The 27036-nt window shown below is 44.6% G+C and overlaps 1 protein-coding gene across 1 annotated transcript in view; it reads left to right on the top strand.

Moving 5' to 3' along the window:
* The first annotated feature begins 5446 nt into the window (after positions 1–5446).
* The window catches only part of LOC123482320 (protein phosphatase 1 regulatory subunit 1B-like), a 29802-nt gene continuing 8212 nt past the window's right edge, over positions 5447–27036 (top strand). Inside the window, exons 1-3 of the mRNA XM_045209659.1 lie at positions 5447–5993; positions 23996–24079; positions 24195–24270. Coding sequence (XP_045065594.1) covers positions 5880–5993; positions 23996–24079; positions 24195–24270 — 274 coding nt within the window. The 5' untranslated portion in view covers positions 5447–5879. The remainder of the gene's footprint in view (positions 5994–23995; positions 24080–24194; positions 24271–27036) is intronic.

Genomic DNA, 27036 nt, shown 5'->3' with positions numbered 1-27036 from the left:
CCTGTACTGACAGACAGGCCAGTAGATGGTGGTTCCCACAGTGCCATCCCTGTACTGACAGACAGGCCAGTAGATGGTGGTTCCCACAGTGCCATCCCTGTACTGACAGACAGGCCAGTAGATGGTGGTTCCCACAGTGCCATCCCTGTACTGACAGACAGGCCAGTAGATGGTGGTTCCCACAGTGCCATCCCTGTACTGACAGACAGGCCAGTAGATGGTGGTTCCCACAGTGCCATCCCTGTACTGACAGACAGGCCAGTAGATGGTGGTTCCCACAGTGCCATCCCTGTACTGACAGACAGGCCAGTAGATGGTGGTTCCCACAGTGCCATCCCTGTACTGACAGACAGGCCAGTAGATGGTGGTTCCCACAGTGCCATCCCTGTACTGACAGACAGGCCAGTAGATGGTGGTTCCCACAGTGCCATCCCTGTACTGACAGACAGGCCAGTAGATGGTGGTTCCCACAGTGCCATCCCTGTACTGACAGACAGGCCAGTAGATGGTGCCTAGACAATGGTCTGTTTCATCCTCAGACCAGGAGCAAGGCAGGAGATACACAGGTGGATTTGATCTAGCTGCCTCACCTGTCCAGTGCTATCTTCCCATACCCTATAACCACCACATGACCAGAACCATTGTATGATGTGAACACATAGTTAGTATGTGCCAGCTGTGATGCGTCAGCGATGTAACGCAGGTGGAGAGCAGAGGGATGAGGGAGGTGAGGACTAATAAACGCTCTCTTTCTGTGTGACCTGTTATGAATTATGAGAACACCTGCTGTCCTGGGACAAAGCCTCTCTGTGATCCTTATAAATGAATGATTTCACATTTTACGTTGCTTTTGACATCCAAACCCCAGATGCTTCAGCTTATTACCAACAGAACACTTGGCTGGCGCTCATGAGGAATTAGGGTGAGGCGGGATGGGACCCGACAGAGTGTGGGTTTGGATTTTAGTTTGAATGGTCCATTACCTTTCCATAGCCTTGCCATCTCCATGTACGTAGGTACCTATGTTTCTTTACATAGTATGATATTCTCTGTTAATAGGAGCAGCCACAGAGATTCTATAGTGTACTATTATGTCATTCTATGGGACCAGCTCTCAAACCTCCACTCTGCTTAGTCTGAGCTCATTGAGCCAGAGCAAAGCTGAGCCGTGCATGGCAGAACTTGCCTCTGGAGGGCTGTAATAACTCTGGGGAGAAGCGCTGTCAACCCCTGCCCTATTGGCTGTCACATGGACATAGATGCCCCATTTAGGGGAGGTTAGAGTTACATACTTGTCCAGTCTGTCATAGGAGATGCAGTCTTCTCTCTCTGTGTGTTTATGTGTGTGTGTGCCCTGCAGCTGCCAGAGTACATTCCAGGAGTTTTATGGGGGATTTCTGTTTTTGTATTCTCTTTTCAGGATGTCTGGCTCTAATTCTGTCAAGATCCAAGCTGAATGGCCCCAGGCTCTTTCACTCCTACGCTCTAACAGGGGAGGCATGTGAAGGCGATGAAGCCAAACCCTCTAAAGACATGCTTCTCAACTTGTTTTGCCTCAGGACCCAAATTGAACCAGGTTGTCCCAATATTCATATCACAAAAAATAATCTCCAAAATAAAATCTGGAAAACTATTTGTAATGCTATATTGATAGTAAATGTAGCAATTATGTGACATGGGAATAACATTCCCACCTCTTAAATTGCCAATAATAAAATTTTGCCCATATTCTTGATGAAGAATGTTAATAAACTCAGGGCTGGAGCAATGCAGGGGTTTACCGGGGCTGAAGCCCCTGGGCCCAGGCCCGTGGGGGGTCCAAGAGGCAGCAACAACTAAACTTCAGCCATTGAAGAGAAGTGGGACAACATTCCACAGCCCACAATCAACAGCCTGATCAACTCTATGCGAAGGAGATGTAACGTGCTGCATGAGGCAAATGGTGGTCACACCACATACTGACTGGTTTTCTTTTAAGGTATCTGTGACCAACAGATGCATATCTGTATTCCCAGTCATGTGAAATCCATAGATTAGGGCCTAATTAATTTATTTCAATTGACTGATATCCTTATATGAACTGTAACGCAGTAAAATCTTAGAAATTATTGCATGTTGCGTTTATATTTTTATTCAGTATATATACAGTATATATATATATTTTACTCAGACACCTGCGACCCATTCAAAACCCACCAGTTGAGAATCGCTGCTCTAAAGCCCACTGATGAACTCCCGATCTGTCCGCCGACATGTAAGCAAGGCAGAGGGAATAAAATAGCTGACAGCGTTCCTCCTCCTCTGTCCAGCCTGCCGGCAGGATAAACATTCTCCCTGCTGTTTAAAGTTTGTCCCCCCCGTCACCTAGTTGCATTCCTCCTCCACCAACACCCCTTTCACCGCTGTGCTGCCTCCCTCATCCCAGCCCCACTCCCACTCCCACTCCCACTCCCAGCCCCATACAGCCAAAGCCCTTCCCTGACCAGGGGCCAAATCCACCCAGCTCCACTCTCCACTTTCCAAAACCCCTCATGCCTTACGAGTGATATTGCAGCATGGCCCTACAAATAGCACTGGCTGGGACTGCCCCTCTCTCCCTCCTTTATCTTGTTTTCCTCTACTTCTCTATCCCCCCTTTCTTTTTCTCTCTCTCTCTCTCTCTCTCTCTCTCTCTCTCTCTCTCTCTCTCTCTCTCTCTCTCTCTCTCTCTCTCTCTCTCTCTCTCTCTCTCTCTCTCTCTCTCTCTCTCTCTCTCTCTCTCTCTCTCTCTCTCTCTCTCTGTGTTCCTGTCCTATGTTTCTATTTGGCTCCAAGTTTCTCTCCTTTCTCCCACTCTGTCTATTTCCCTTTCTCCTATTGGGCATTGGAACAGCTGTTTTTGTTTACATGCTGTGATTGCGACCTTTTACCAAGCGTCTTCTTCACCTGATACTAAGTCCTCTAATTAACTTGTTCCACCCCACTCACCACTCTAACTCTAGACTTGCCTGTAACTGTCAGAAATGTATGGTCTGCCTTGTGTAATGAATGGAATATCTACAATACCACAGTAAAGGCATGTTGTTCTGTGGTTCATATTTACACTATTTGTTCTGTTTCTAATTAGTGTGTTTTCCCCATGCTGTATGCTGATGTCTTCGAGTTTAATGGCGAAGGTGCATAAAGATGGTGGCCCCCATGTACTTACCACAAATGCCTTGTTTGCTAAGTTTGCCGTATTGTACATTGCTCTCCGATACAATTTTTGTGTACCGGCTTTCATGCAGTATACATGATCCCAAATCTAGCTCCAAGACAGCGGCAATTTGAAAAAAAGAACAAGTTGATTGTGCTGATTTACTGGCACATTGAACCATGTTGCGCGCAGTAGTTTAAGAACTCTGTGGACCAGTGCTAAAAACAATGACGTAATATCTGAATTCCTCCATCTTTATGCACCTTCGCCATTGAACCATCTTTCTTCCTTTCCACTCTCTATATCCTGTTCTCTCTCTCTCTCTCTCTCTCTCTCTCTCTCTCTCTCTCTCTCTCTCTCTCTCTCTCTCTCTCTCTCTCTCTCTCTCTCTCTCTCTCTCTCTGTGTCTCTCTCTCTGTCTCTCTCTCTCTGTCTCTCTCTCTCTGTCTCACTGTCTCTCTCTCTCTGTCTCTCTCTCTCTCTCTCTCTCTCTCTCGCTCTCTCTCTCTCCTCCCCCTCTCTCCCTCTCTCCCTCTGAGAGCACAAATCTCTCATTCACAAATAGAGGCCAAAAGAGGCTCAGCTGATGGGATGAGATTATAATTTTTTTCTGATTACAAATCAACCTCAGCTTAAATATATACAAAAACACAACTCCCCTCTCTCCGGTCCATCCCTCCCCCTCTCACTCTAGCTTCCTCCACCCCCTCCCTGTCTCTGTCCCACCCCCTTCACTCTCTCTCTCTCTCTCTCTCTCTCTCTCTCTCTCTCTCTCTCTCTCTCTCTCTCTCTCTCTCTCTCTCTCTCTCTCTCTCTCTCTCTCTCTCTCTCTCTCTCTCTCTCTCTCTCTCTCTCTCTCTCTCTCTCTCTCTCTCTCTCTCTCTCTCTCTCTCTCTCTCTCTCTCTCTCTCTCTCTCTCTCTCTCTCTCTCTCTCTCTCTCTCTCTCTCTGTCCTATGTTTCTATTTGGCTCCAAGTTTCTCTCCTCTCTCCCACTCTGTCTATTTCCCTTTCTCCTATTGGGCATTGGAACAGCTGTTTTTGTTTACATGCTGTGATTGCGACCTTTTACCAAGCGTCTTCTTCACCTGATACTAAGTCCTCTAATTAACTTGTTCCACCCCACTCACCACTCTAACTCTAGACTTGCCTGTAACTGCTCGGAAATGTATGGTCTGCCTTGTGTAATGAATGGAATATCTACAATACCACAGTAAAGGCATGTTGTTCTGTGGTTTATATTTACACTATTTGTTCTGTTTCTAATTAGTGTGTTTTCCCCATGCTGTATGCTGATGTCTTCGAGTTTAATGGCGAAGGTGCATAAAGATGGTGGCCCCCATGTACTTACCACAAATGCCTTGTTTGCTAAGTTTGCCGTATTGTACATTGCTCTCCGATACAATTTTTGTGTACCGGCTTTCATGCAGTATACATGATCCCAAATCTAGCTCCAAGACAGCGGCAATTTGAAAAAAAGAACAAGTTGATTGTGCTGATTTACTGGCACATTGAACCATGTTGCGCGCAGTAGTTTAAGAACTCTGTGGACCAGTGCTAAAAACAATGACGTAATATCTGAATTCCTCCATCTTTATGCACCTTCGCCATTGAACCATCTTTCTTCCTTTCCACTCTCTATATCCTGTTCTCTCTCTCTCTCTCTCTCTCTCTCTCTCTCTCTCTCTCTCTCTCTCTCTCTCTCTCTCTCTCTCTCTCTCTCTCTCTCTCTCTCTCTCTCTCTCTCTCTCTCTCTCTCTCTCTCTCTCTCTCTCTCTCTCTCTCTCTCTGTCTCTCTCTCTCTGTCTCACTGTCTCTCTCTCTCTGTCTCCCTCTCTTTCTCTCTCTGTCTCTCTCTCTCTCTCTCGCTCGCTCTCTCTCTCTCCTCCCCCTCTCTCCCTCTCTCCCTCTGAGAGCACAAATCTCTCATTCACAAATAGAGGCCAAAAGAGGCTCAGCTGATGGGATGAGATTATCATTTTTTTCTGATTACAAATCAACCTCAGCTTAAATATATACAAAAACACAACTCCCCTCTCTCCGGTCCATCCCTCCCCTTCTCACTCTAGCTTCCTCCACCCCCTCCCTGTCTCTGTCCCACCCCCTTCTCTCTCTCTCTCTCTCTCTCTCTCTCTCTCTCTCTCTCTCTCTCTCTCTCTCTCTCTCTCTCTCTCTCTCTCTCTCTCTCTCTCTCTCTCTCTCTCTCTCTCTCTCTCTCTCTCTCTCTCTCTCTCTCTCTCTCTCTCTCTCTCTCTCTCTCTCTCTCTCTCTCTCTCTCTCTCTCTCTCTCTCTCTCTGCCAGCTCTAAGGACGTGTCTCATTCACTCTTGCTGCGTAGGTTGTGAGCAAGGGAAAGAGAGGGAGGAGAGACAGAGAGATAAACACACGGTCAAACAAGAGTAAGAGCCAGACAGAAACAGGGAAAGAGGAAGAAGGAAGGGAACAGGTGAGATAAAGGAGAGGAGAAATAGCTGACAGTGAGTGAAAGAGGAGAGGGACAAAGATAAACAAAGAGAAGTCCATCTGTTTTCTTTTTGGCAGAGTGGCAGAGAGGTAGAGCAAGAGAGAGAGAGAGAGAGAGATAGACCCAGCAGAAGCAGGACTCCTGTACAGTGTGTTGTGTTGGGACCTTCCTCCAGGGAGCCTAGCGGAGCAGAGCCTGGTGCCTGGTGAGAGAGTGACCCACCTGGGACACAGACACAGCCATGGATCCCTCTGCGTCGGCTGAAGTTGGGGACGAGTGCAAGGAGAGCAGGAAGATCCACTTTGCTGTGCAGTCCTCGGCACCCACCCAACTGGACCCCCGGCAAGTAGAGATGGTAAGTGAGAGAACTGATTTGACCTGGGTAGAACAGTGTCTGTGTGTGTACTGTCAGTGTGTGTTTAGCTTGTCCTCAGTTACCTATATATGTGTGTGTTCTGTGTGTGTTGCGTCTGATCTGTGTGTCTAGTGTGTTTTTTTGTATGCATCTCATTTTCTCGTGTGGTGCACGTCTGCTACAGACCGACCTTACAGCCAACCTTAGGGATAACTTATTGTTGATCATGGTCACTGTCAGGATTGGAACTTGTGTTTTACCATACTGGGACAAACCATGCCATATTGGACCATTAGTGTCAACTTTATTTTTTAAAAATCTGTGGCCTGATCCTCTCTGTCTTCTTCTGCCACATAGTTGAGAAAACAGTGTTGTCATATCTCCTTCTCGGCTGTTTCTTATACTTTATTATTTGGCCTATTTAACTATATGTCCCATTGTCACTGGATGTTATTACTCTGGCCAGTTCAACCTTGTAAAAGTCAACCATGGTTTGTTATATCATTGTAGTCACAGAGCTATAGTTAATGATTATACAAGTGACTAATTTTTGTCTTGGTCTGACAGATTTTCTTTTGGACTGCTAGCTCTTCTCACTTCACTTATTTCCTTCACTACTCAGTTTGTGGAGTCTGTTTCCCTGTCTTGCCTAGTTATTTTCTCAGTTTGTGGAGTCTGTTTCCCTGTCTTGCCTAGTTATTTTCTCAGTTTGTGGAGTCTGTTTCTCTGTCTTGCCTAGTTATTTTCTCAGGTTGTGGAGTCTGTTTCCCTGTCTTGCCTAGTTATTTTCTCAGTTTGTGGAGTCTGTTTCCCTGTCTTGCCTAGTTATTTTCTCAGTTTGTGGAGTCTGTTTCCCTGTCTTGCCTAGTTATTTTCTCAGTTTGTGGAGTCTGTTTCCCTGTCTTGCCTAGTTATTTTCTCAGTTTGTGGAGTCTGTTTCCCTGTCTTGCCTAGTTATTTTCTCAGTTTGTGGAGTCTGTTTCCCTGTCTTGCCTAGTTATTTTCTCAGTTTGTGGAGTCTGTTTCCCTGTCTTGCCTAGTTATTTTCTCAGTTTGTGGAGTCTGTTTCCCTGTCTTGCCTAGTTATTTTCTCAGTTTGTGGAGTCTGTTTCCCTGTCTTGCCTAGTTATTTTCTCAGTTTGTGGAGTCTGTTTCCCTGTCTTGCCTAGTTATTTTCTCAGTTTGTGGAGTCTGTTTCCCTGTCTTGCCTAGTTATTTTCTCAGTTTGTGGAGTCTGTTTCCCTGTCTTGCCTAGTTATTTTCTAGTGTTTGCCTGTAGTCATATAAAGATGGAACGGGACAATTCTGGTTCTTCTCCTTGGCCCTGCAGCCTGTTGACAGTGTGTTTTATTTTAGTCCAGGACAAAGTGGGTCAAAGTAGGAGTTGGTTGGTGCTGTGTGAGATCCAGGCCAGTGCACGAGCGAGAGAGAGAGACTTTACGATGGCGGAGTGCAGAGAAAAAGCACAACCTGTTCTCCCTCTCTTTCACCTGTCTGGTGTCAGCTCCCTGAGCTGCTGTCCCTGATACAGAGCTCTATCTCACATCAGCTAATAGTTTGGCATGGCACCGTCTCCATGCTTTAGCCTGATTGAATCACTTACAGTGTGCAGTCTCTGACTCAACAGCATGACTGCAGCACTCATACATCTTGGGATGTGAACCCATGACCCTCTCCTCTCCCTGTCCAACGGCCTTCTCTGCTTCAGCCCTGAAACCCTCTCTCTCTTTTAGAGACATGTTAAAACCCTCTGGTCTCTTAGTCAACGTTTCTATGTTATTTTCTGGCTCTCTTTCTTCCTTTTTCTAAGAGGAACTGTTGCTCAATCTCCCCTTACATCAGAGGTTGTGATAGATTATTTCTATCAGCCTGCAGCAGCAGACAGGCTGACTCTGGCCTTTGCCCTTTGGCCAGAGCCTCCTGTGGGGGCAGCTGGCTGGCCTGGCCTCCCCCTCCATGGGGCATCGTGTCTGGCTGGCGCCCCCGTCCGGAGAGCAGAGGCTGGGGTCATCTGGTTTATTTGGAGGCAGTTCAGGTAGTTTACAGTAAAGTCCACATTAACATTCACATCTAAATAGAGGCACAGGTTAAATGGTGCTGACTGTACTCTACTCTGGGAGAGGCTCCATGAAGGGACTGCTGTCTATGAGTTGTGTTGTTTGTTTGTGTGTGTGATGTAATGTAAGTACGAGTTAGCGTGTGTGTTTGTGGGCGAGTGTTGAGGTGCGTGTAGTTACTATACCACACAAACATACTGTCAGAGGAACGACAAAAGGGAGTGTGGGGAGAGTGGAGGATGTGTCACAGCTGTGTGTGTGTGGTTGTGTGTGTGTTACAGGAGATACAATCTAGCAGTGGTTAGTGTGGGGCCCCAGGGACACTGGGGTGGACATAGTTAATGACTAAGACTCATTTTAGGAGACCCTCATTATCCCACAGCAATTAAACACACCCACGCATGTATACAAACACACAAACACACGCAAGGCCAACGTTTGCTAAGGGGGTTTGACACACAACTCACTTCAATTATGTTAGCACAACAGTTTTAATGACAGCTATCAACTCTTGCTACGTAGACTACAGTACAGTTAGTATACTAAACTAGCAGAGGCCCATAGGAGTCATTTACCCCGAAAGCGCAACTAACACGACTTAACAAACAGCACCGTCACAATGACCGGTTGTATACTACCGCAGGGTTGTTTCCATGACGACCGGCCGCACAGTAACGTTCCACAGCCTCCCTCACAGATCACCTCTGAAAGGTCACTGTTTTAATGGAGGAATGTCTCTGTGTGGTTGGATCGTTTGCATAGGCACTAGCCCGCACATGTGTAAATGTATGAGTGGGTCCAGGATCCTGATTTCTGCCCTGGGGGTTTTAATGTGAGAGCGGCTCCCATATCTGACACCTACGCTGCAGAGTGTGCCCTGGACCTGACGAGAGAGAGAGAGAGAGAGAGAGAGAGAGAGAGAGAGAGAGAGAGAGAGAGAGAGAGAGAGAGAGAGAGAGAGAGAGAGAGAGAGAGAGAGAGAGAGAGAGAGAGAGAGAGAGAGAGAGAGAGAGAGAGAGAGAGAGCATGGAAACATGCCCCACGGCAAGGTTTTGGATATGTAAATCTGGGACATTTTTGTTGTAGCTAGCAGCGCAAAAAATTGCAAAAACAATGGCATGGAACTATATTTAATACATTTTCACTATAGTCCTTTCAAATACGTTTATCAATTATAACACAGAAATGGATTACCCATCCTAGCCTATCTAATCATTTTCAAGTTTGGTAGCCTATGCTGTTGGATGCAACACTTTATGGTTCATGGAGTGGTTAAAATGTATCACTGATCAAACGTTTGCCTGAACATTCTCATAAAAGGCCTGCGGTGAAGCCACGGGAGCAAACGAGTTTGGTACAGGGACAGACAAAAGGTTTACATGCAAATCTGATTGGATACAGATTTTTGAAATATCAGAGTCAATTTAACTCCAGAGTTGATTTTTTCTTTCTGAGGGCTAATCGGTTACATTTCTGGGGATATTTCTGGGGACAGCTCTAGCCGGGGACAGTTCACCAAAATCGGGGACTGTACCCAGAAATCAGGGACATCTGGTCACCCTACCCCACGGCCTCATTCACACTTAACACTCAGACCAACTAGACAAGAACCCAGCAGGTCCACTGGGTTGATACACGTGTTGGCTATGACCACTCAACATCTGTTTTAGGAAAACTTCATGCAGATAAGATTTGTGTTTCTTGACAGTCGTTTCAACATTAGATGTGTTCATCCATGCTCTGAGATTTTCCCAAAGGAAATGTACGATTTTAATAGGGAAAAATGTAATGCAACTCTTGTGTCACAAAAGTCATTATGGTGGCCTACAGTACTGGATCAACAGTACATGGCAGTGTGTGTTTAACCTCTGTATTCCCCTATGTAATGCTCTGGGAGGGACTGATGTGGGGGAATGTTCATAATGGACACAGATTAGGGTCATCATTCAGACTGAGAGGCTCCAGTTGATTCACTCACAGTGAGACGGCCCGCCCCATCCGTCTATGGACTAAACACACAACATAAGCCCTCTCCACACTAATCCCCATGCCAATCCACCTCTGATCCAATGGATTGATAGAGAAGCTCATGGGACCGAGGGTATCAAAGTAAACCAAAGGGCAACAACCGCCCAGTCACCTATTTTAGGTCCAATCTAAATGAATCCAGCAGATGGGATAGAGGGCCTCTGTTGGGGTGGAGGGGTGAACACCCTCACCCCACCGCACTCTCCTGAGTTACGTGCCCTTCCTCTGGCCGGGCGTTTTACAGAAACCTTTGGTTCAGCAAGTGTTTGTGGGTAAACACTGTGGATCTGATGGACTGTCAATATGCACTCCTAACCAAAGCTTCTCAGTGGAAGGCCCAGAGCACAAAGCATGCTGGGTTGGTAAGACATGATCATTTGGCTAAAGGTGTGCCCCAGTGATCCAGCATGTGGAGGCTGCATGTGTGTGTCATGTCACTGGAGTGAGCTCTAATCCAGAGGAGATTCAGTAATGCAATTTATCTGCCAATGGGATGTTTCTAATGATGATTATTCCAGTAAATGTTATGCTTATTAAGGTGTTACATTAGTTATAGCTTATTTACAACAAAAGGCAGTGCTTTTTTCCCCTCTCTAAGGTCATCACAAGAGCTCTTGTTGATGAGTGTCTTGTTATCAATAACAGCATTAGTGGAATTGATTGGGCTGGTGTAATCAAAGCACTATGGATTGCCAATTGTGTGATACATTACAAAGTAACAGCTGTTATTAATTAAAAAGACAGCAAACTATTGTCCCACAGTAACAACAAAAAATATTTAAAAAACAATGGCTTAATCATGCCCATACCAATAAGGCCTTTTCGTTTTACTTACACTGTTTTGTTTTGTTGTGTTAATTTGAGAGAAGTGTGTGTCTGTGTGTCTACCTTAAAGAGCAACTGCCCCTAAAAACCAACTACTCATTTAGATATCAGCCCATGTGGCATCGATATGAGTCAGAAACAGTTATTCTACTGTCAAAACTGACTACGCTACAAAGTGTAAATAGGATAATTTTGGTCATAAAGTCAGTCTTGTCCCAAATTGAGTTTTGTGAGACTTGTGGTCTTGACTGCATCCCAATGTAAATGATTGTTGGGTTTGTTTCAATCCTGCCCACAGCTGGCAGCACACAAGTAATCATCAATTTGGAGTGTAGCTGCAGGTGCCCTGATCGTGGTAAATTTGTGTTGACTTTGGATATCACTATGGGGCTGGATAGGGACCATCTGTAAATTACACCATGTACGTGTGACAATGTATTAAATTCCAATAGCTCCAAATTTCAACGACTTAAAAACCTCAAACCAACTATAAATTGTAGAAATTCATATACAAATAGTGAAAGCATTTCATGAGAAAACTAGAAGGTTTGCAGCATGAAAATATTGTCTCATTTACATTGTGTAATTTATCGACGGTCCCTAACTAGCCCTGGAGATAGGCTATCCAAAGTCAAACCAACTTTGCCATGGTTGCACACCAGCCGGCTGAAGCTAATTGGCTAAATTATTTGGCTAACTCTTCCAACCTGCGAACACACACACACAAGACAATTCAGTCATGGCACCTAGCATTTCTTAATTAACCAAATCTATAGCGAGGCCAAATCAGGAAGTGCAGTTGCCCTTTAAATAGATCAGGAGGAAGTGCCTTTGCGACTCCCTGTGGCGGGTGATTTGGACGGAGTCAGGCGCAGGAGGGTAAATCACAGAATAAAGGTTTATTCTGTATATGTCGATACAAAGTACAAGGAGCTCCACCGAGCTCATATAACCTCCACAATAAACAATCACACACAAAGACAAGGGGGCAGAGGAAACACTTACAGTGGGGAAAAAAAGTATTTAGTCAGCCACCAATTGTGCAAGCTCTCCCACTTAAAAAGATGAGAGAGGCCTGTAATTTTCATCATAGGTACACGTCAACTATGACAGACAAAATGAGAAAAGAAAATCCAGAAAATCACATTGTAGGATTTTTAATGAATTTATTTGCAAATTATGGTGGAAAATAAGTATTTGGTCAATAACAAAAGTTTCTCAATACTTTGTTATATACCCTTTGTTGGCAATGACACAGGCCAAACGTTTTCTGTAAGTCTTCACAAGATTTTCACACACTGTTGCTGGTATTTGGGCCCATTCCTCCATGCAGATCTCCTCTAGAGCAGTGATGTTTTGGGGCTGTCGCTGGGCAACATGGACTTTCAACTCCCTCCAAAGATTTTCTATGGGGTTGAGATCTGGAGACTGGCTAGGCCACTCCAGGACCTTGAAATGCTTCTTACGAAGCCACTCCTTCGTTGCCCGGGCGGTGTGTTTGGGATCATTGTCATGCTGAAAGACCCAGCCACGTTTCATCTTCAATGCCCTTGCTGATGGAAGGAGGTTTTCACTAAAAATCTCACGATACATGGCCCCATTCATTCTTTCCTTTACACGGATCAGTCGTCCTGGTCCCTTTGCAGAAAAACAGCCCCAAAGCATGATGTTTCCACCCCCATGCTTCACAGTAGGTATGGTGTTCTTTGGATGCAACTCAGCGTTCTTTGTCCTCCAAACACGACGAGTTGAGTTTTTACCAAAAAGTTATATTTTGGTTTCATCTGACCATATGACATTCTCCCAATCCTCTTCTGGATCATCCAAATGCACTCTAGCAAACTTCAGACGGGCCTGGACATGTACTGGCTTAAGCAGGGGGACACGTCTGGCACTGCAGGATTTGAGTCCCTGGCGGCGTAGTGTGTTACTGATGGTAGGCTTTGTTACTTTGGTCCCAGCTCTCTGCAGGTCATTCACTAGGTCCCCCTGTGTGGTTCTGGGATTTTTGCTCAGCGTTCTTGTGATCATTTTGACCCCACGGGGTGAGATCTTGCGTGGAGCCCCAGATCGAGGGAGATTATCAGTGGTCTTGTATGTCTTCCATTTCCTAAAAATTGCTCCCACAGTTGATTTCTTCAAACCAAGCTGCTTACCTATTGCAGATTCAGTCTTCCCAGCCTGGTGCAGGTCTACAATTTTGTTTCTGGTGTCCTTTGACAGCTCTTTGGTCTTGGCCATAGTGGAGTTTGGAGTGTGACTGTTTGAGGTTGTGGACAGGTGTCTTTTATACTGATAACAAGTTCAAACAGGTGCCATTAATACAGGTAACGAGTGGAGGACAGAGGAGCCTCTTAAAGAAGAAGTTACAGGTCTGTGAGAGCCAGAAATCTTGCTTGTTTGTAGGTGACCAAATACTTATTTTCCACCATAATTTGCAAATAAATTCATTAAAAAAGATTTTTTTCTTCTCAATTTGTCTGTCATAGTTGACGTGTACCTATGATGAAAATTACAGGCCTCTCTCATCTTTTTAAGTGGGAGAACTTGCACAATTGGTGGCTGACTAAATACTTTTTTCCCCCACTGTATACAGGTACTGATGAGGGGAATTGAAACCAGGTGTGTGTAATAAACTAGACAAAACAAATGGAATGATGAGATGAGGAGCGGCAGTGGCTAGAAGGCCGGTGACGACGAATGCCGAAGCCTGCCCGAACAAGGAGAGAAGGCAGCTTCGGAGGAAGCCGTGACACTCTCCTCCACAGTGACCACGTCATTTGGTTGTATTGTGGTTGTGTGTCTGTTGTTACAACTGTCAAGTGTTCCTCAGCATGTGTGTGTTTACTGTCCAGCAATTGTGTGCAGGTTTTTGTGCAAGCGTGTATGGGGTGTTGCGTGCACACTGCTGTGAGCAGGGCTGGGTAGGTTACTTTTAAAATGTAATCCATTACAATTACTAATTACCTGTCCAAAATTGTAATCAGTAACATAACTTTTGGATTAACCAGACTCAGTAACGTAATCTGATTACTTTTAGATTACTTTCCCTTTAAGAGGCTTTAGAAGAAGACAAAAAGTATCATTCAAATGCATTTGGTGTCATCATAGTGGTCTCTGACTTGTGGTCAGACTCGCTCAGGTGGAACAAACTTAAACTTGTGCCTTTTTCCAATGCTGAAACGAATGACACTGAGAAAACAGAAAGGTGTCATAATGTATTTTTTTCCCGCCAACATCCTGTCAGAATTTAAAAGTAATCCAAAAAGTAATCATCTATTTTTTCAAACGTATCTGTAATCCGATTACAATATGTTTTGCTGGTAACATAACAGATTACAGTTCATTTTTTGTAATCCGATTACATGTAACTGACTGCATGCTATCAGTTCCTCCCCAACCCTGGCTGTGAGGGTGAGGGTTAACATTTGCATATCTAGATCTTATTCTATTAGGAAAGTGAATACCATACTAATACTGCTCCTCTTTTTAATTGAATCATATTGATAGACTATTAATGAACTCAGGCTGATTGACATTCTGTTGTCCTTTACATGCTTCCTATGATCAATGTTTTCCATGTGGCTTCTCTCTCTCACTATTTAACTGTAGTCAATATGAATGTTTCTCGCTTGTGTAGTGTAGAAGACCTATTCCTTTTGTGTGACTGTATGTGCTCAGACTTGTGTGTGCCTGTCCTCTGTGAGTCTGCATGTGTTGTATAAACAGGTAAAGCACAAATATTGAAATTAGGCAGAGTGTTTTGTGGTGTGATGACACTGTACGCAGTCATCATAAGATCAACCAGAGAGCACTTCAAGAGCATGGGGGCTTATTATGATGTAACACGTGTGTGTGTGTCTGAGTCTGTGTCTGTGTGTGTGAGTGTGCTGCTAAAATGCTTCCACCCAATCCGGTGTTATGATAAACAAGTTCCCTGTTGCCTGTTGGCTTTGGGTATACACATATACAGCACTGCAACAGCGCTCTCCATAAATCACACCCAGCACTGCCTACTTAAATGTCTTTAACATTATATTTTGTGAAATTATCATCCCTTGGTTTGAATATAATTTCAGTAGAATGCATTCATTTACATAATCTCAGACCCTTTTCTAAACATGCACATCCACATAGTAGGTAGTCTTGCACATGTGCACTCTTGCACTACCCATCCACTCCAGCCAGTCAGCCAGTCAGCCAGTCAGCCAGTCAGCCAGTCAGCCAGTCAGCCAGTCAGCCAGTCAGCCAGTCAGCCTTCGAGCTACAGGCTCTCAGCAGTGCACCCTGCTGCTGTGACAATAACAGCAGTACTATTTCCGATGAGGGGAGAGAGAGGAAGGATTATGATCTTAAAGCTCTGTTACAAACAACAGTGGTGGGTGTGTGGAGGTGTAGGCTGTATCTGTCATGCTAGCTGATCCTACCAGGAGTGGATCAGAGGGTTGGATCAGTACCAGGACCAATAACTGCCTACATGGGTCTAGGTTTAGGTCTGGATGTAGGATAAAGAGTGCAGTATGACTCAAAACAAATGAAAAACAGAAATTCATCTGGATCTCTGTTTCATCAACACACAGGAGATGTAGCATTATGTTTTTGTTCCGATTCCTTCTGTAATGTCAGGCTTTTAGCATTGAGCAAATGTGTTTTCACGGGTTTGGCAGAATGAGAGATGAACTTGAATGAACATGAATGAATTTGCATTTGGCTGTTTTCATCATGCTTTATTATTTGAGGGTTTAGGGCTCGATTCAATCCGTATCGTGGAAGATCCGTGGTATAGCGCGATTGGAATTTAAAGACAATGTTCCTGCTGCACATGTCGGCTCAATCGGAAATTACCCTTACATTTCAATCGCACTATACTGCGGCTCTTCCGCAATATGGATTGAATCGACCCCTTAGTGTTTGTATAAGAAAGGATTTATGTGCAACAGTGGAACAGTCCGTGGTTGTACTCAACTGACTCTTGACCGATGGCTAATTAACTGAGCGGTGGGGTGTGTGGCAGAGGGGTAGTGCAGTGGGCAGGTGGATGAGGATGGGTAGTGGGGTCGGCAGTTGGGTGATGATGAATACTGGGGTAGGTGTGACATCATACTGCCAGTAGCTATAATTACTTCCTGTATGTGTGGTCAGTGGAGAACCCCTCCAGCTGCTTCCTCATATTACCCATCTGTTGGCTCAGTTAGCCATTGGTGGGGTCAAAAGTCTATTCTGGTTACTCATCGAATCCCAGTGAATGGTGTCTGATATCATCATCTCTTCTACTGTGACACTGTGATGAGTGTGAGTGGATCTGACGAAGGTGTGACATGATAGAGCTGTGTAGCTATTGTACTGTGTGTGACTCTCTCAGATGTTAGATTAGAGAGAAAGGGGCTGCGGTTCCTATAAGTGGGTGTATTAGGATGTAAGAAGAGGTACATGGAGACAGTATGGGCATGCTATGGGGATGCTGGTGTTTTATTTAATTTGATTTATTAGGATCCCCATTAGCCAATGCCAATGGCGACAGCTAGTCTTACTGGGGTCCGACTCATAACGAAAAATACATTACAGACAAAATACTTTACAACTGATATACATTTAAAAACATTAACATGTAGTGTGTGTGTGTGCATGTATCAGTTACACATACATCAGTGGAGACTGCTGAGGGGAGGACGGCTAATAATAATGGCTGGAATGGAGTCAATGGAATGGCATCAAACACATCAAAGATGTGGTTTTCATGTTGTTGATACAATTCCATTGACTCCATTCCAGCCATTATTATTAGCCGTCCTCCTCTCAGCAGCCTCCAGTGACATACATGTCAGTACATACACACAACAAGTAGGTCACATGGGGGAGAGGCATTGTGCCGTGAGGTGTTGCTTTATTTGTTTTTTGAAATCAGGTTTGCTGTTCACTTGCGCTATATAAGATGGAAGGGAGTTCCATGCACTCATGGCTCTGTATAATACTGTACATTTCCTTGAATTTGTTTTGGATCTGTGGACTGTGAAAAGACCCCTGGTGGCATGTCTGGTGGGGTAAGTGTGTGTGTCAGTGCTGTGTGTAAGTTGACTATGCAAACAATTTGGAATGTCCAACACATGAATGTTTGTTATAAAAACAAGAAGTGACGCAGTCAGTCTTTCCTAAACTCTTAGCCAAGAGAGACTGGCATGCATGGTATTAAAATTAGCCCTCTGACTACAATGAAGGGTAAGACATGCCGCTCTGGCTATAGGGATGCTCTGACCTCCCAATTTCAGTTTGTTTACATAAAGTTCCAACCTGCTATCTTCTATCCACATGGAGCCCGCATGAACTGTACATCTCTTCCTTCAAACACGATGATCATCAATGTCTCTTGTGTTTCAGTTCTTTTTAGTTCATAAGCGCATAATACCAGCAGCACTCTGTTAAAGTAGAGAGAGAGATGTTCATTATTTCCCTACTATCTGGGAAATTATCTGTCACCAGAAGAAGTTAATTACTTTTCGGTCTGTGCTGAGTTCCCAAACCACGTCAGCACCACCGGCTTTTGATTTAAACCTTTGCTGGTTTTTTGTGTTGCCGTGTTGCTAATGCCTCTTAATAGAAAAATAATCTCAGTGCACAAAGGGAAGGATTACTTTTCACTTTATTGTGTCATTGCCTTGGCCCTTTACCGCGAGCTAGCACTTAGCGCGACCTAAAGGTCCAACCATTTAATTTGTATGGGCTCTCCCAAGGCCTGACACGGAGAGGAAGGGTGATACCACTGGAGAATTGAATAGAGTGAGTCCTGCTGCCTTAGATATCAGGCAAACACAGAGCTGTGATAGCAGAGGGTGAATGAGGCTTTGCAGCTATGTGCTCTTAATCAGAGATGGACGGAGCACAGATGAAGGGGTTAAAGAGAGGGGGGGGCAGAGATAGAAGTGTGGATTAGTGTGTGTGTGTGTGTGTGAGAGGGAGAGAGAGAGAGAGAGAGAGAGAGAGAGAGAGAGAGAGAGAGAGAGAGAGAGAGAGAGAGAGAGAGAGAGAGAGAGAGAGAGAGAGAGAGAGAGACTAGGAGCAGATGAGAGGAGGGGATATTGCACAGAGCATTGACCTGCTTGTGACAGAGAGAGAGAGGGAGGGGGAGAGGGAGATGGATGGAGAGAGAGAGAGAGAGAGAGAGAGAGAGAGGCAGGGAGAGGGAGAGGGAGAGGGAGAGAATAGTAGCAGATGGGAGCATGGAATATTGCACAGAGCATTGACCTGCTTGTGAGAGAGAGAGAGAGAGAGAGAGAGAGAGAGAGAGAGAGAGAGAGAGAGAATGATTTTAATGAGTTGTGTGTGACAGTGTTCGGTTGGATGAGTGGTTAGTCACTCCTCACTCGTGAGTGCGTGTCTGGTTGCACACGTAAGTGTACTTTTAATTGCATAAAAGTTGCCATGCACATACACAAACACTATTCCCGGTTAGTGTATTCCATGAGTGTCTGTGTGAGGCCGGGCTTCCTAATTGTACTGTATATCAATCACTTGGAAATCTATATGTGTCTGAGTTGAATTATGGCCCAATCATTACAGTGCGAGAGACAAGGATGGAACGCCCCTTTATGGGACCTAAGTGCTGCATCCACCTCTATCTCTGGGATCTGCTACACACTGGGCTAATGAGATGGGCTAATGAAATGAAGTAGTACCTACCCTATTCCTGGGGGACAGGACAGGACGCCCCCTAGGGCTGACAGGGGAGTATAACATGGGGATGTGTCTCTAATTGTGTTGTGTTGGCATTGCAGGTGCCAGGTGGATATAGTGTCTCCCTATAGAGATGGTAGGCTGGTATGACGTAGTAGAGCTCTGCTTAGTTTTAGCAGTACTAGCTAGAGAGAGCCTCTCTCTTGGCTACGCAGGGTCCCCTGGGGGTCCTCAGATCTAGTTTACGCTGTTCTACTGCTGTCTTTTAATAGGCTGGCCCGTTAGCTGCCCTATCTATGAGGACCGCCTCTTGGGAGCAGACCCACATCAGCCAGACCTGCACCCCACTCAGCAACGCAAGGGTGCTAACCCTCACACTCTCTCTTTTTCTATACACACACATGCATGCACGCACAAACACATACGCACACACACATACACATCCACACATGGACATGCACACATGCACACATGCATGAGCACACAATCATGCACGCACACACACAGAAACACACACACCCCGTTGTGCAATGTCAACCGTTGAACTACGGCATATGAATCCCACCTGAGTCATCGTCACACATTATTGAACGCAGGAGTGAAGAGGAGAGAAGGGTTGTTGTGCCCAGTGCAGGTTTGACTTGGTCCTACCAGCTCAGTTTAGTCTTCCATACCCCCTATGCTACTGATTAAAATACCATCACTGAGTGGACTCACAGTCCATTAGTGTCAACAATATTATAGCAGAACAAAAGCAGGAAATATTGAAACATCTGAGGGGGAGGAGTGAAAGTGTCATAAATCAAAGTAGGTTCAAAGCGTTCTCTTTTCCGCACACCGTCACTACAGTTCTACACACACACGCGTACACACACACATGCACAAATACACACACATGCACACCAATGGAGGCTGCTGAGGGGAGGATGGCTTATAATAATGGCTGGAGTGGAGTCAATGGAGTGGTATCAACCACATGGTAACCATATGTTTGATACCGTTCCATTGACTCCATTCCAGCCTCCACTGATGCACACTCACATACTTACCCTACATCAGCATGCATCTAACCCACCATCAGTTTAAATAAGGTATCATTTTGATTTAACCTTAGTTTAACCAGGTGAGTCAGTCAAGCACCCTCTTATTGACAATGACAGCCTGGCTCTCTTGAAGCTTAAGAGCTGTGATATTTCTCCTGTGCGTGTAGGCTCAGTGGGAGACAGGGAGTCCCGTGGGGACACATACCGGCTGCAGCCCCACCTGTGGAGCCCATGAGTGGCCCTGTGACAGCTCATCAACAGCCCTGGTATGTGTCCCAAATGGCACCATATTTCCAATATATAGTGGACTACCTTTGACCAGGGCCCACCCTGTTCAAAGGAAGTGCACTATAAAAAATAGGGTGCCATTTTGGATGCATTCCTGCTCTACAGAGCTGCTGAGAGGCCAGAAACAGTGGGACTGATACTTAATGATACTGAACAATGGCTGCCACTGAGGAAGGGGGGGGGGGGTTTAAAGTATAACAGAAGTAATCTCACATACATGTGCCCCAGTATAAAAGCGTAAATGTGAAAGTCACAGATTATCTTATATAACTACTGAAGTGGGGCAATTGAAAGACTGGAAAATTACAAGTCGCTGTATGTTATGTCATCTGGCCTTTCCCACCGTCATCCACCCTGCTGCCACCGTCACCCAGCTGGATGTGTGTGTGTATGAGAAATGCCAGGTGTGTGTCTTTGTGTTTACGGTGCATATTATTCTTGGTAATTGCATGTGTGCATAATCACTGTGCATTGATGTCTGACCCCTCTATGCGTTTATAACTGTATATATTCACCTTCTCTATAATACATGGCGACCTTTTCCTGGAAGCAGCTTGACGCCATTCATTGGTCCATTACAGGAAGTCATTCATCCTAGTACTCTACAGGTAGTAGTGGCAGTAAAGAGGTTTAGGGTTAAAGGTCATCGTCTCTTCATTAACATGATGAGGCCAGTTGTGATATTAGTACGAGCTGAGTCATTCACACACACACTCTGAGGGTCCACACACACACACACACACTTACACACCACCGGTTTGTTTTGTACTGTAGGTGAACGCGTATCAGATAAATCATTTTATTACACCACAATGACCTAAATTATCGAGCAACACCCTACAATCAGCTCTAGGGCAAAAACACATACGCTTGCTCTAGCCCCCTGTCTCTCACATTCTCTCACTCTCTCTCTCTCTCTCTCTCTCTCAAATTCTCTCATATTCTCTCTCTCTCTCTCTCTCTCTCTCTCTCGATGTGTGTATGCCATTTGCTTTCTCTACCTTTTTGAGCTCCCTTGACATTTGTTATTTTAATTGATCTTACTCTGTCTACCTCTCTGTTCTTTTCTCTCTCCTCTCTCTTCCTCTAAAGAACAACGTCATCTCAGAGCTCACACCAGAGCCCTAGGAAGGCCAGTCCTCTACATACCTAGATTGGTACTACGTATAAGAGCAATAAACATCCCGGTATAGTAGCTGGGACATGGGCCTGGTTAACATCTTGTCTGCTGTGCTCTGTCTTACCCACTCTTCCACCACCACCTCAGGCAGGCGGGCCGGCAAGGGGGTTGGTTTTACCAAGCAGAGGTATCAGGTGTCAGCCAGGCTAACCAGCAGCAGCAGCCACAGCAGCCCCCAGGGCCCCTCACCATGTCAGGGGAGAGAGATTGAGACGTAGGGGGTCACACAGTGAGGGAGCCCTGTTAGGATGTCTTCCACTGAGGGAGTGGAGAGACGTCATTCAGGCTGAGCACCATAATAAGATTACAAAACCCGGTGAGCACAGCCCGGTGATGTGGGGAAATGGGAGAGAGAGAGGAGAGAGAAAAAGAGGAAAGCGATAAGAGAGAGAGGGAGGTTGAGAGAGAAGGTTGTAAAGAAATAGAGGAGGGGGATTGAGGATAATGTCATGTCACTGTCAAGGAATGAAGAATGATATGTGGAGTGAACAGGATAAAGGGAGGAGAGGATGAAGTGGAATTGGAAGTGGGGGATGAGAGAGAGTGAGAGTGAGGGATAGAGGCGAAGTGAGGAGAGATATACAGAACCTTCATGATGAGATTATGATGTGTTGTGTGGCCCACCAAGCCTCTGCTTTGGCAACAGTGACCTGCCTGCTCTGATGCACAGCTGCCAGACCCAGGATATTTCCCAAATGGCACCCTATTCCCTCTATAGTGTACTACTTTGGACCAGAGTTTTGACCAGGGCACATGGGTCTCTGGTCAAAAGTACTGCTCTACTGTATGTAGGGAATAGGGTGGCAATTGGGACGCAGACCCTGTCTTCCCTGGTTAACTAGAGGAATGAGATCCACAGTGTAAAACACAAACACATCCAGAGAGCAACTTCACGGAAAATAGAGAAGTGCTACTAATGTTGTGTGACACCATAAACAGAGAGGAGCAAAGGTTCAGGTTATGGCCAGTGTTGGCTGATCTAGATCTAGAGAGGACCCACTGGTTACAAACAGGTTAAATCAACATTGCTTCAACTTAATTTGTCAACATATTGTGATGTATTGTCTACGTGGAAAATACATTGGATTTGAAAAAAAAATCATCAGCGTAAACTGTTGTTTTGAAGGTAAAATTTCAACCACAGGATTATGTGATCATGGTAACCAATGTTCAACATAGACAAACCTTGTATAAAATATGTTGAATTTTCACCTTTGAAAAAACGTCATCTTCGACGCAATATCCACTATAAGAAAAGAAACTATAGGCTGGGCAGTACCTCCTACTGTAGAGTTGATCTACAGCTACCCTTTGGTCTCCCATCCACTGTTTTAACCAAACCCAACACTGCTTAGCTTTAATATTTATTACTGACTATTACCAATGTGCTATGATGAGAACCATTTTTGAGAAATCTCCATATAGATTCAATGTTGCTATCGAAGTTATTCTAAGGGTAGGTTCAACAGAGCAATATCAATCATATATCATCAATGATGCTATTTAGGCCTGTATAGCATTTGGGAAGTCATTAACAGCTACAGTTTCAATTCAGCCCAGGATGAAACTAAAAATAGACAATACATATAGGCCTAGGGTTTCAAGCTTTGGTTGATTTCAAATGGAATCTACAACCAAAAATAAAAGTTAAAGAATAGAGATTAAATCTAATCAAACTGTATTTAGATTTTTGGTTGAAATGAAGAGGGGAATCCAACATATTTAATCAATTGTTAATTAATTTGTAGACAAACTGGAACTAAAGCCAGGCTCAGGGGCTCAGATGGGGCAATCCAAGTAGAAGATACATCTCCTTCAAAAGTTGATATTTGGTTGCGTTGTCCACCAAACACAATTCAATATCAATTTTGTAAGACAGCAAATAGCCTAATGTGAAGACTATCTTACAAGCGAATGTAACAATATTTATTCAACCTTAAAATGAGTAACACATCCATGGCCACATTTTGAGGTTAATGTAACAATAAATGTTTTCTTATGTAATCATAGAAAGCGTGCATGTTCAGGTTTGCAGGTCTGTGGAAATCTTCACAATTGCTATAATAATCTGCATCGAATCTAAAACAGCATTGATCCCTTGCACCATGTACTTTAATGTAATCTCAACTAACTGCAATCCAGGTCATTTGGTCGTGCTGTTAGATCAAACACAGTGATCACACATGAAGTTGTTGTATAAGTAAACAAAACATCTGACATTGTATTCCCATTTGAACTTGAGTGTACTTTTAAATGGTTGAAAGCGCAGTGATAACACATTTAAGTGACAACTAAACCAAATATCAGACATTGATATTTTTATTGGAATTTGGTTGTGATTTTAGATCAGGGGTTCTCAACCCTTTTGGGGCCAGGGGCCCCTTTTGTGTTAGTAAATTCATCAAAGACCCCTTCATAATCAGAACACAATTGGTGTTCAATAACAATAGCCTACAAGGAGTTTTACTATGACGTCTGCAGTACATGGCTGGATGAACCAAGTCTCGGGCCCAGGGAAAGAACATTTAAAAGGCCTGCCTCTTGGCATCAGAGAGAACATTTAGCAGTTTTCAATCTAATTTCCTGTAATTCTACACATTTTGTCATGGGACAGAGATCTTTTTTAGCTGTTGCAGCTTTAAAGCTCCTTGCCTGGAGTCAAATTAGGAGAACAAGACACATTACAAGCCCTGATGAGATGGCTGGCAAATTGCTATTTGCATGTTAGAAACGTTCTACACCGAGACTTAATTGATGAGGTTTTAACACTTCATCGAGAGCGTAGTAAGTCACTCAGGGTAATGGTGACAATGTTGGCTGGGACTTTGTTGTTGTTTACGCTTCAGCACAGCCTCACACAGAAATAAATAAGGGCACCTGATGTTGATGATTCTCTTCTTCTCTCTCGTCTAGATCCGGCGTCGGAGACCTACACCTGCAACACTGTTCAGAGTGGCAGACCAGGGTTCTCCTGAGGATGATCAGTCTACCCATCAGGTAACAGACCGCCCCTAGTGCCTCGGAGGATAACTGCATGTCACCCTATAGTCATATGAATGGTCGCGTTATTTCAAAATGGTAGGCTTCATTCAACTTCTTCTTCCTTCCACAGTGGGTTGTAGGAGAGAATGGGGTACTGAAGCCCAAGCGAGTCAACCCAAATGTGTATCAGCCACCATCCCTGAAAGGTATGAGTATAACTGAGTGAGTGAGTAGTGTATCTGTCCTCTGTATGGTGAATGATCCTGCTTACATTATTTGTGAAATGGGGGAAGTGGAGTAAGATGCATGTGACAAATTAATGCAACTCATGTCAATCAGTTTGTCTCTTTATAATATATACGTGCAAGAGGGATTTCTTCTATAGAAATATATACAAATGTTTTGCTTTTATACACATAACGAGAGAGAGAGAGAGAGAGAGAGAGAGAGAGAGAGAGAGAGAGAGAGAGAGAGAGAGAGATTAGAGAGTGTGACAGCTGTGAGACACTGAGTGTGAGTCTGTGCAGCTCTGGATCATCCAGGATTACCAAAGGAGAGTATACAGCTGCAGATAGACAAACACACACACACACACACACACACACACACACACACACACACACACACACACACATACATACACAAACACACAAACACACACACAGTTCTAAATGTTGCTTCATACTTGTTGTTGTATGCAGAGCCATAAACGTAGAGTAAGTAAGCTAGTAAGACCAGAAATAATTTATTTGGAGGGGATTACTGTGTGCGTGTAGAGTGTAGAGCGTTATTATAATAACCCAGTCTGTGTTCCTGTATCAGTATTCCATCCTTCATTAGCTCAGCCAGGCTCAGAGAGAGAGAGAGAGAGAGAGAGAGAGAGAGAGAGAGAGAGAGAGAAAACACTCTCCCAGACCTGCGGGACCCCCCGAGAGGACCTACATCCAAACCACAGCACCATCAGCCACATCTACACCCCCCAACCCACCAATTAACACCCCCCAAGTCAACCATGCCCACACCCCATTTAGGCCCCCTCAGATCAGACCTATGCCCCTCCTACCCACCCCATGCCCCCCACTCCTGCAAAGAGGGCCTCAACATGAAAGTCACACATAAGCCCAGGCTGTGAGCAGGCAAACAGGCCCAACCCCCACTCTTACACTAGCCCAAGCCAATGGCACGTACCAGATGCTCAGCAGGCTCTGCTCACAATTACTGGCCTGAGGCCAAACCACACGACCAACAACATTAGACACTTTATGGAACACAAAGCCTTCACTATTTCATCCTGGAATATCCAAGGCCTGAGGTTATCTGCCTTTGGCCTAAAGAGCAGGAACCTAGACTTCACCAAAGAAATCGGAAATACAGACATTGTCATCCTACAAGAAACATGGTATAGATGAGATGGACCCACTGGTTGCCCTCTAGGTTACAGAGAGCTGGTAGTCCCATCCACCAAACTACCAGGTGTGAAACAGGGAAGGGACTCAGGGTGTATGCTAATTTGGTATAGAGCAGACCTAACTCACTCTATTAAATTAATCAAAACAGGAACATTTTTCATTTGGCTAGAAATTCAAAAGGAAATTATCTCAACAGAGAAAAATGTCCTCCTGTGTGCTACCTATATCCCCCCACTAGAATCCCCATACTTTAATGAAGACAGCTTCTCCATCCTGGAGGGGGAAATCAATCATTTCCAGAACCAGGGACATGTACTAGTCTGTGGCGACCTAAATGCCAGAACTGGACAAGAACCTGACACCCTCAGCACACAGGGGGACAAACACCTACCTGGAGGTGACAGCATTCCCTCCCCCATGTGCCCCCCTAGGCACAACTACGACAACATAACCAACAAAAACAGGTCACAACTCCTGCTGCTCTGTCGCACACTGGGTATGTACATAGTCAATGGTAGGCTTCGAGGGGACTCCTATGGTAGGAACACCTATAGCTCATCTCTTGGCAGTAGTACTGTAGACTACTTTATCACTGACCTCAACCCAGAGTCTCTCAGAGCGTTCACAGTCAGCCACTGACACCCCTATCAGACCACAGCAAAATCACAGTCTACTTGAACAGAGCAATACTCAATCATGAGGCATCAAAGCCAAAGGAACTGAATAATATTAAGAAATGCTATAGATGGAAGGAAAGTAGTGTCGAAACCTACCAGAAAACTATTAGGCAACAAGAAATTCAATCCCTTTAGACAACTTCCTGGACAAAACGTTCCACTGTAATAGTGAAGGTGTAAACTTGGCAGTAGAAAACCTAAACAGTATATTTGACCTCTCAGCTTCCCTATCAAATCTAAAAATCTCTAACAGAAAACCGAAGAAAAGTAACATCAGTGACAAATGGTTTGATGAAGAATGCAAAAACCTATGAAAGAAATTGAGAAACCTATCCAACCAAAAACATAGAGACCCAGAAAACCTGAGCCTACGCCTTCACTATGGTGAATCACTAAAACAATACAGAAATACACTACGGAAAAAGAAGGAACAGCATGTCAGAAATCAGCTCAATGTAATTGAAGAATCCATAGACTTTAACCACTTCTGGGAAAATTGGAAAACACTTAACAAACAACAACACGAAGAGCTATCTATCCAAAATGGAGATGTATGGGTAAACCACTTCTCCAATCTTTTTGGCCCTATAACAAAGAACAAACAGCAAAAAAATATACATGATCAAATGCAAATCTTAGAATAAACTATTAAAGACTACCAGAACCCACTGGATTCTCCAATTACATTGAATGAACTACAGGACAAAATACAAACCCTCCAATAATAATATAATATGCCATTTAGCAGACGCTTTTATCCAAAGCGACTTACAGTCATGCGTGCATACATTTTTGGTGTATGGGTGGTCCCGGGGATCGAACCCACTACCTTGGCGTTACAAGCGACGTGCTCTACCAGCTGAGCTACAGAGGACCACCAACCCAA

This window comes from Coregonus clupeaformis, chromosome 30 (assembly GCF_020615455.1).
Source record: "Coregonus clupeaformis isolate EN_2021a chromosome 30, ASM2061545v1, whole genome shotgun sequence".
Classification (NCBI taxonomy): domain Eukaryota; kingdom Metazoa; phylum Chordata; class Actinopteri; order Salmoniformes; family Salmonidae; genus Coregonus; species Coregonus clupeaformis.
This window is presented reverse-complemented; position numbering and strand designations above follow the sequence as displayed.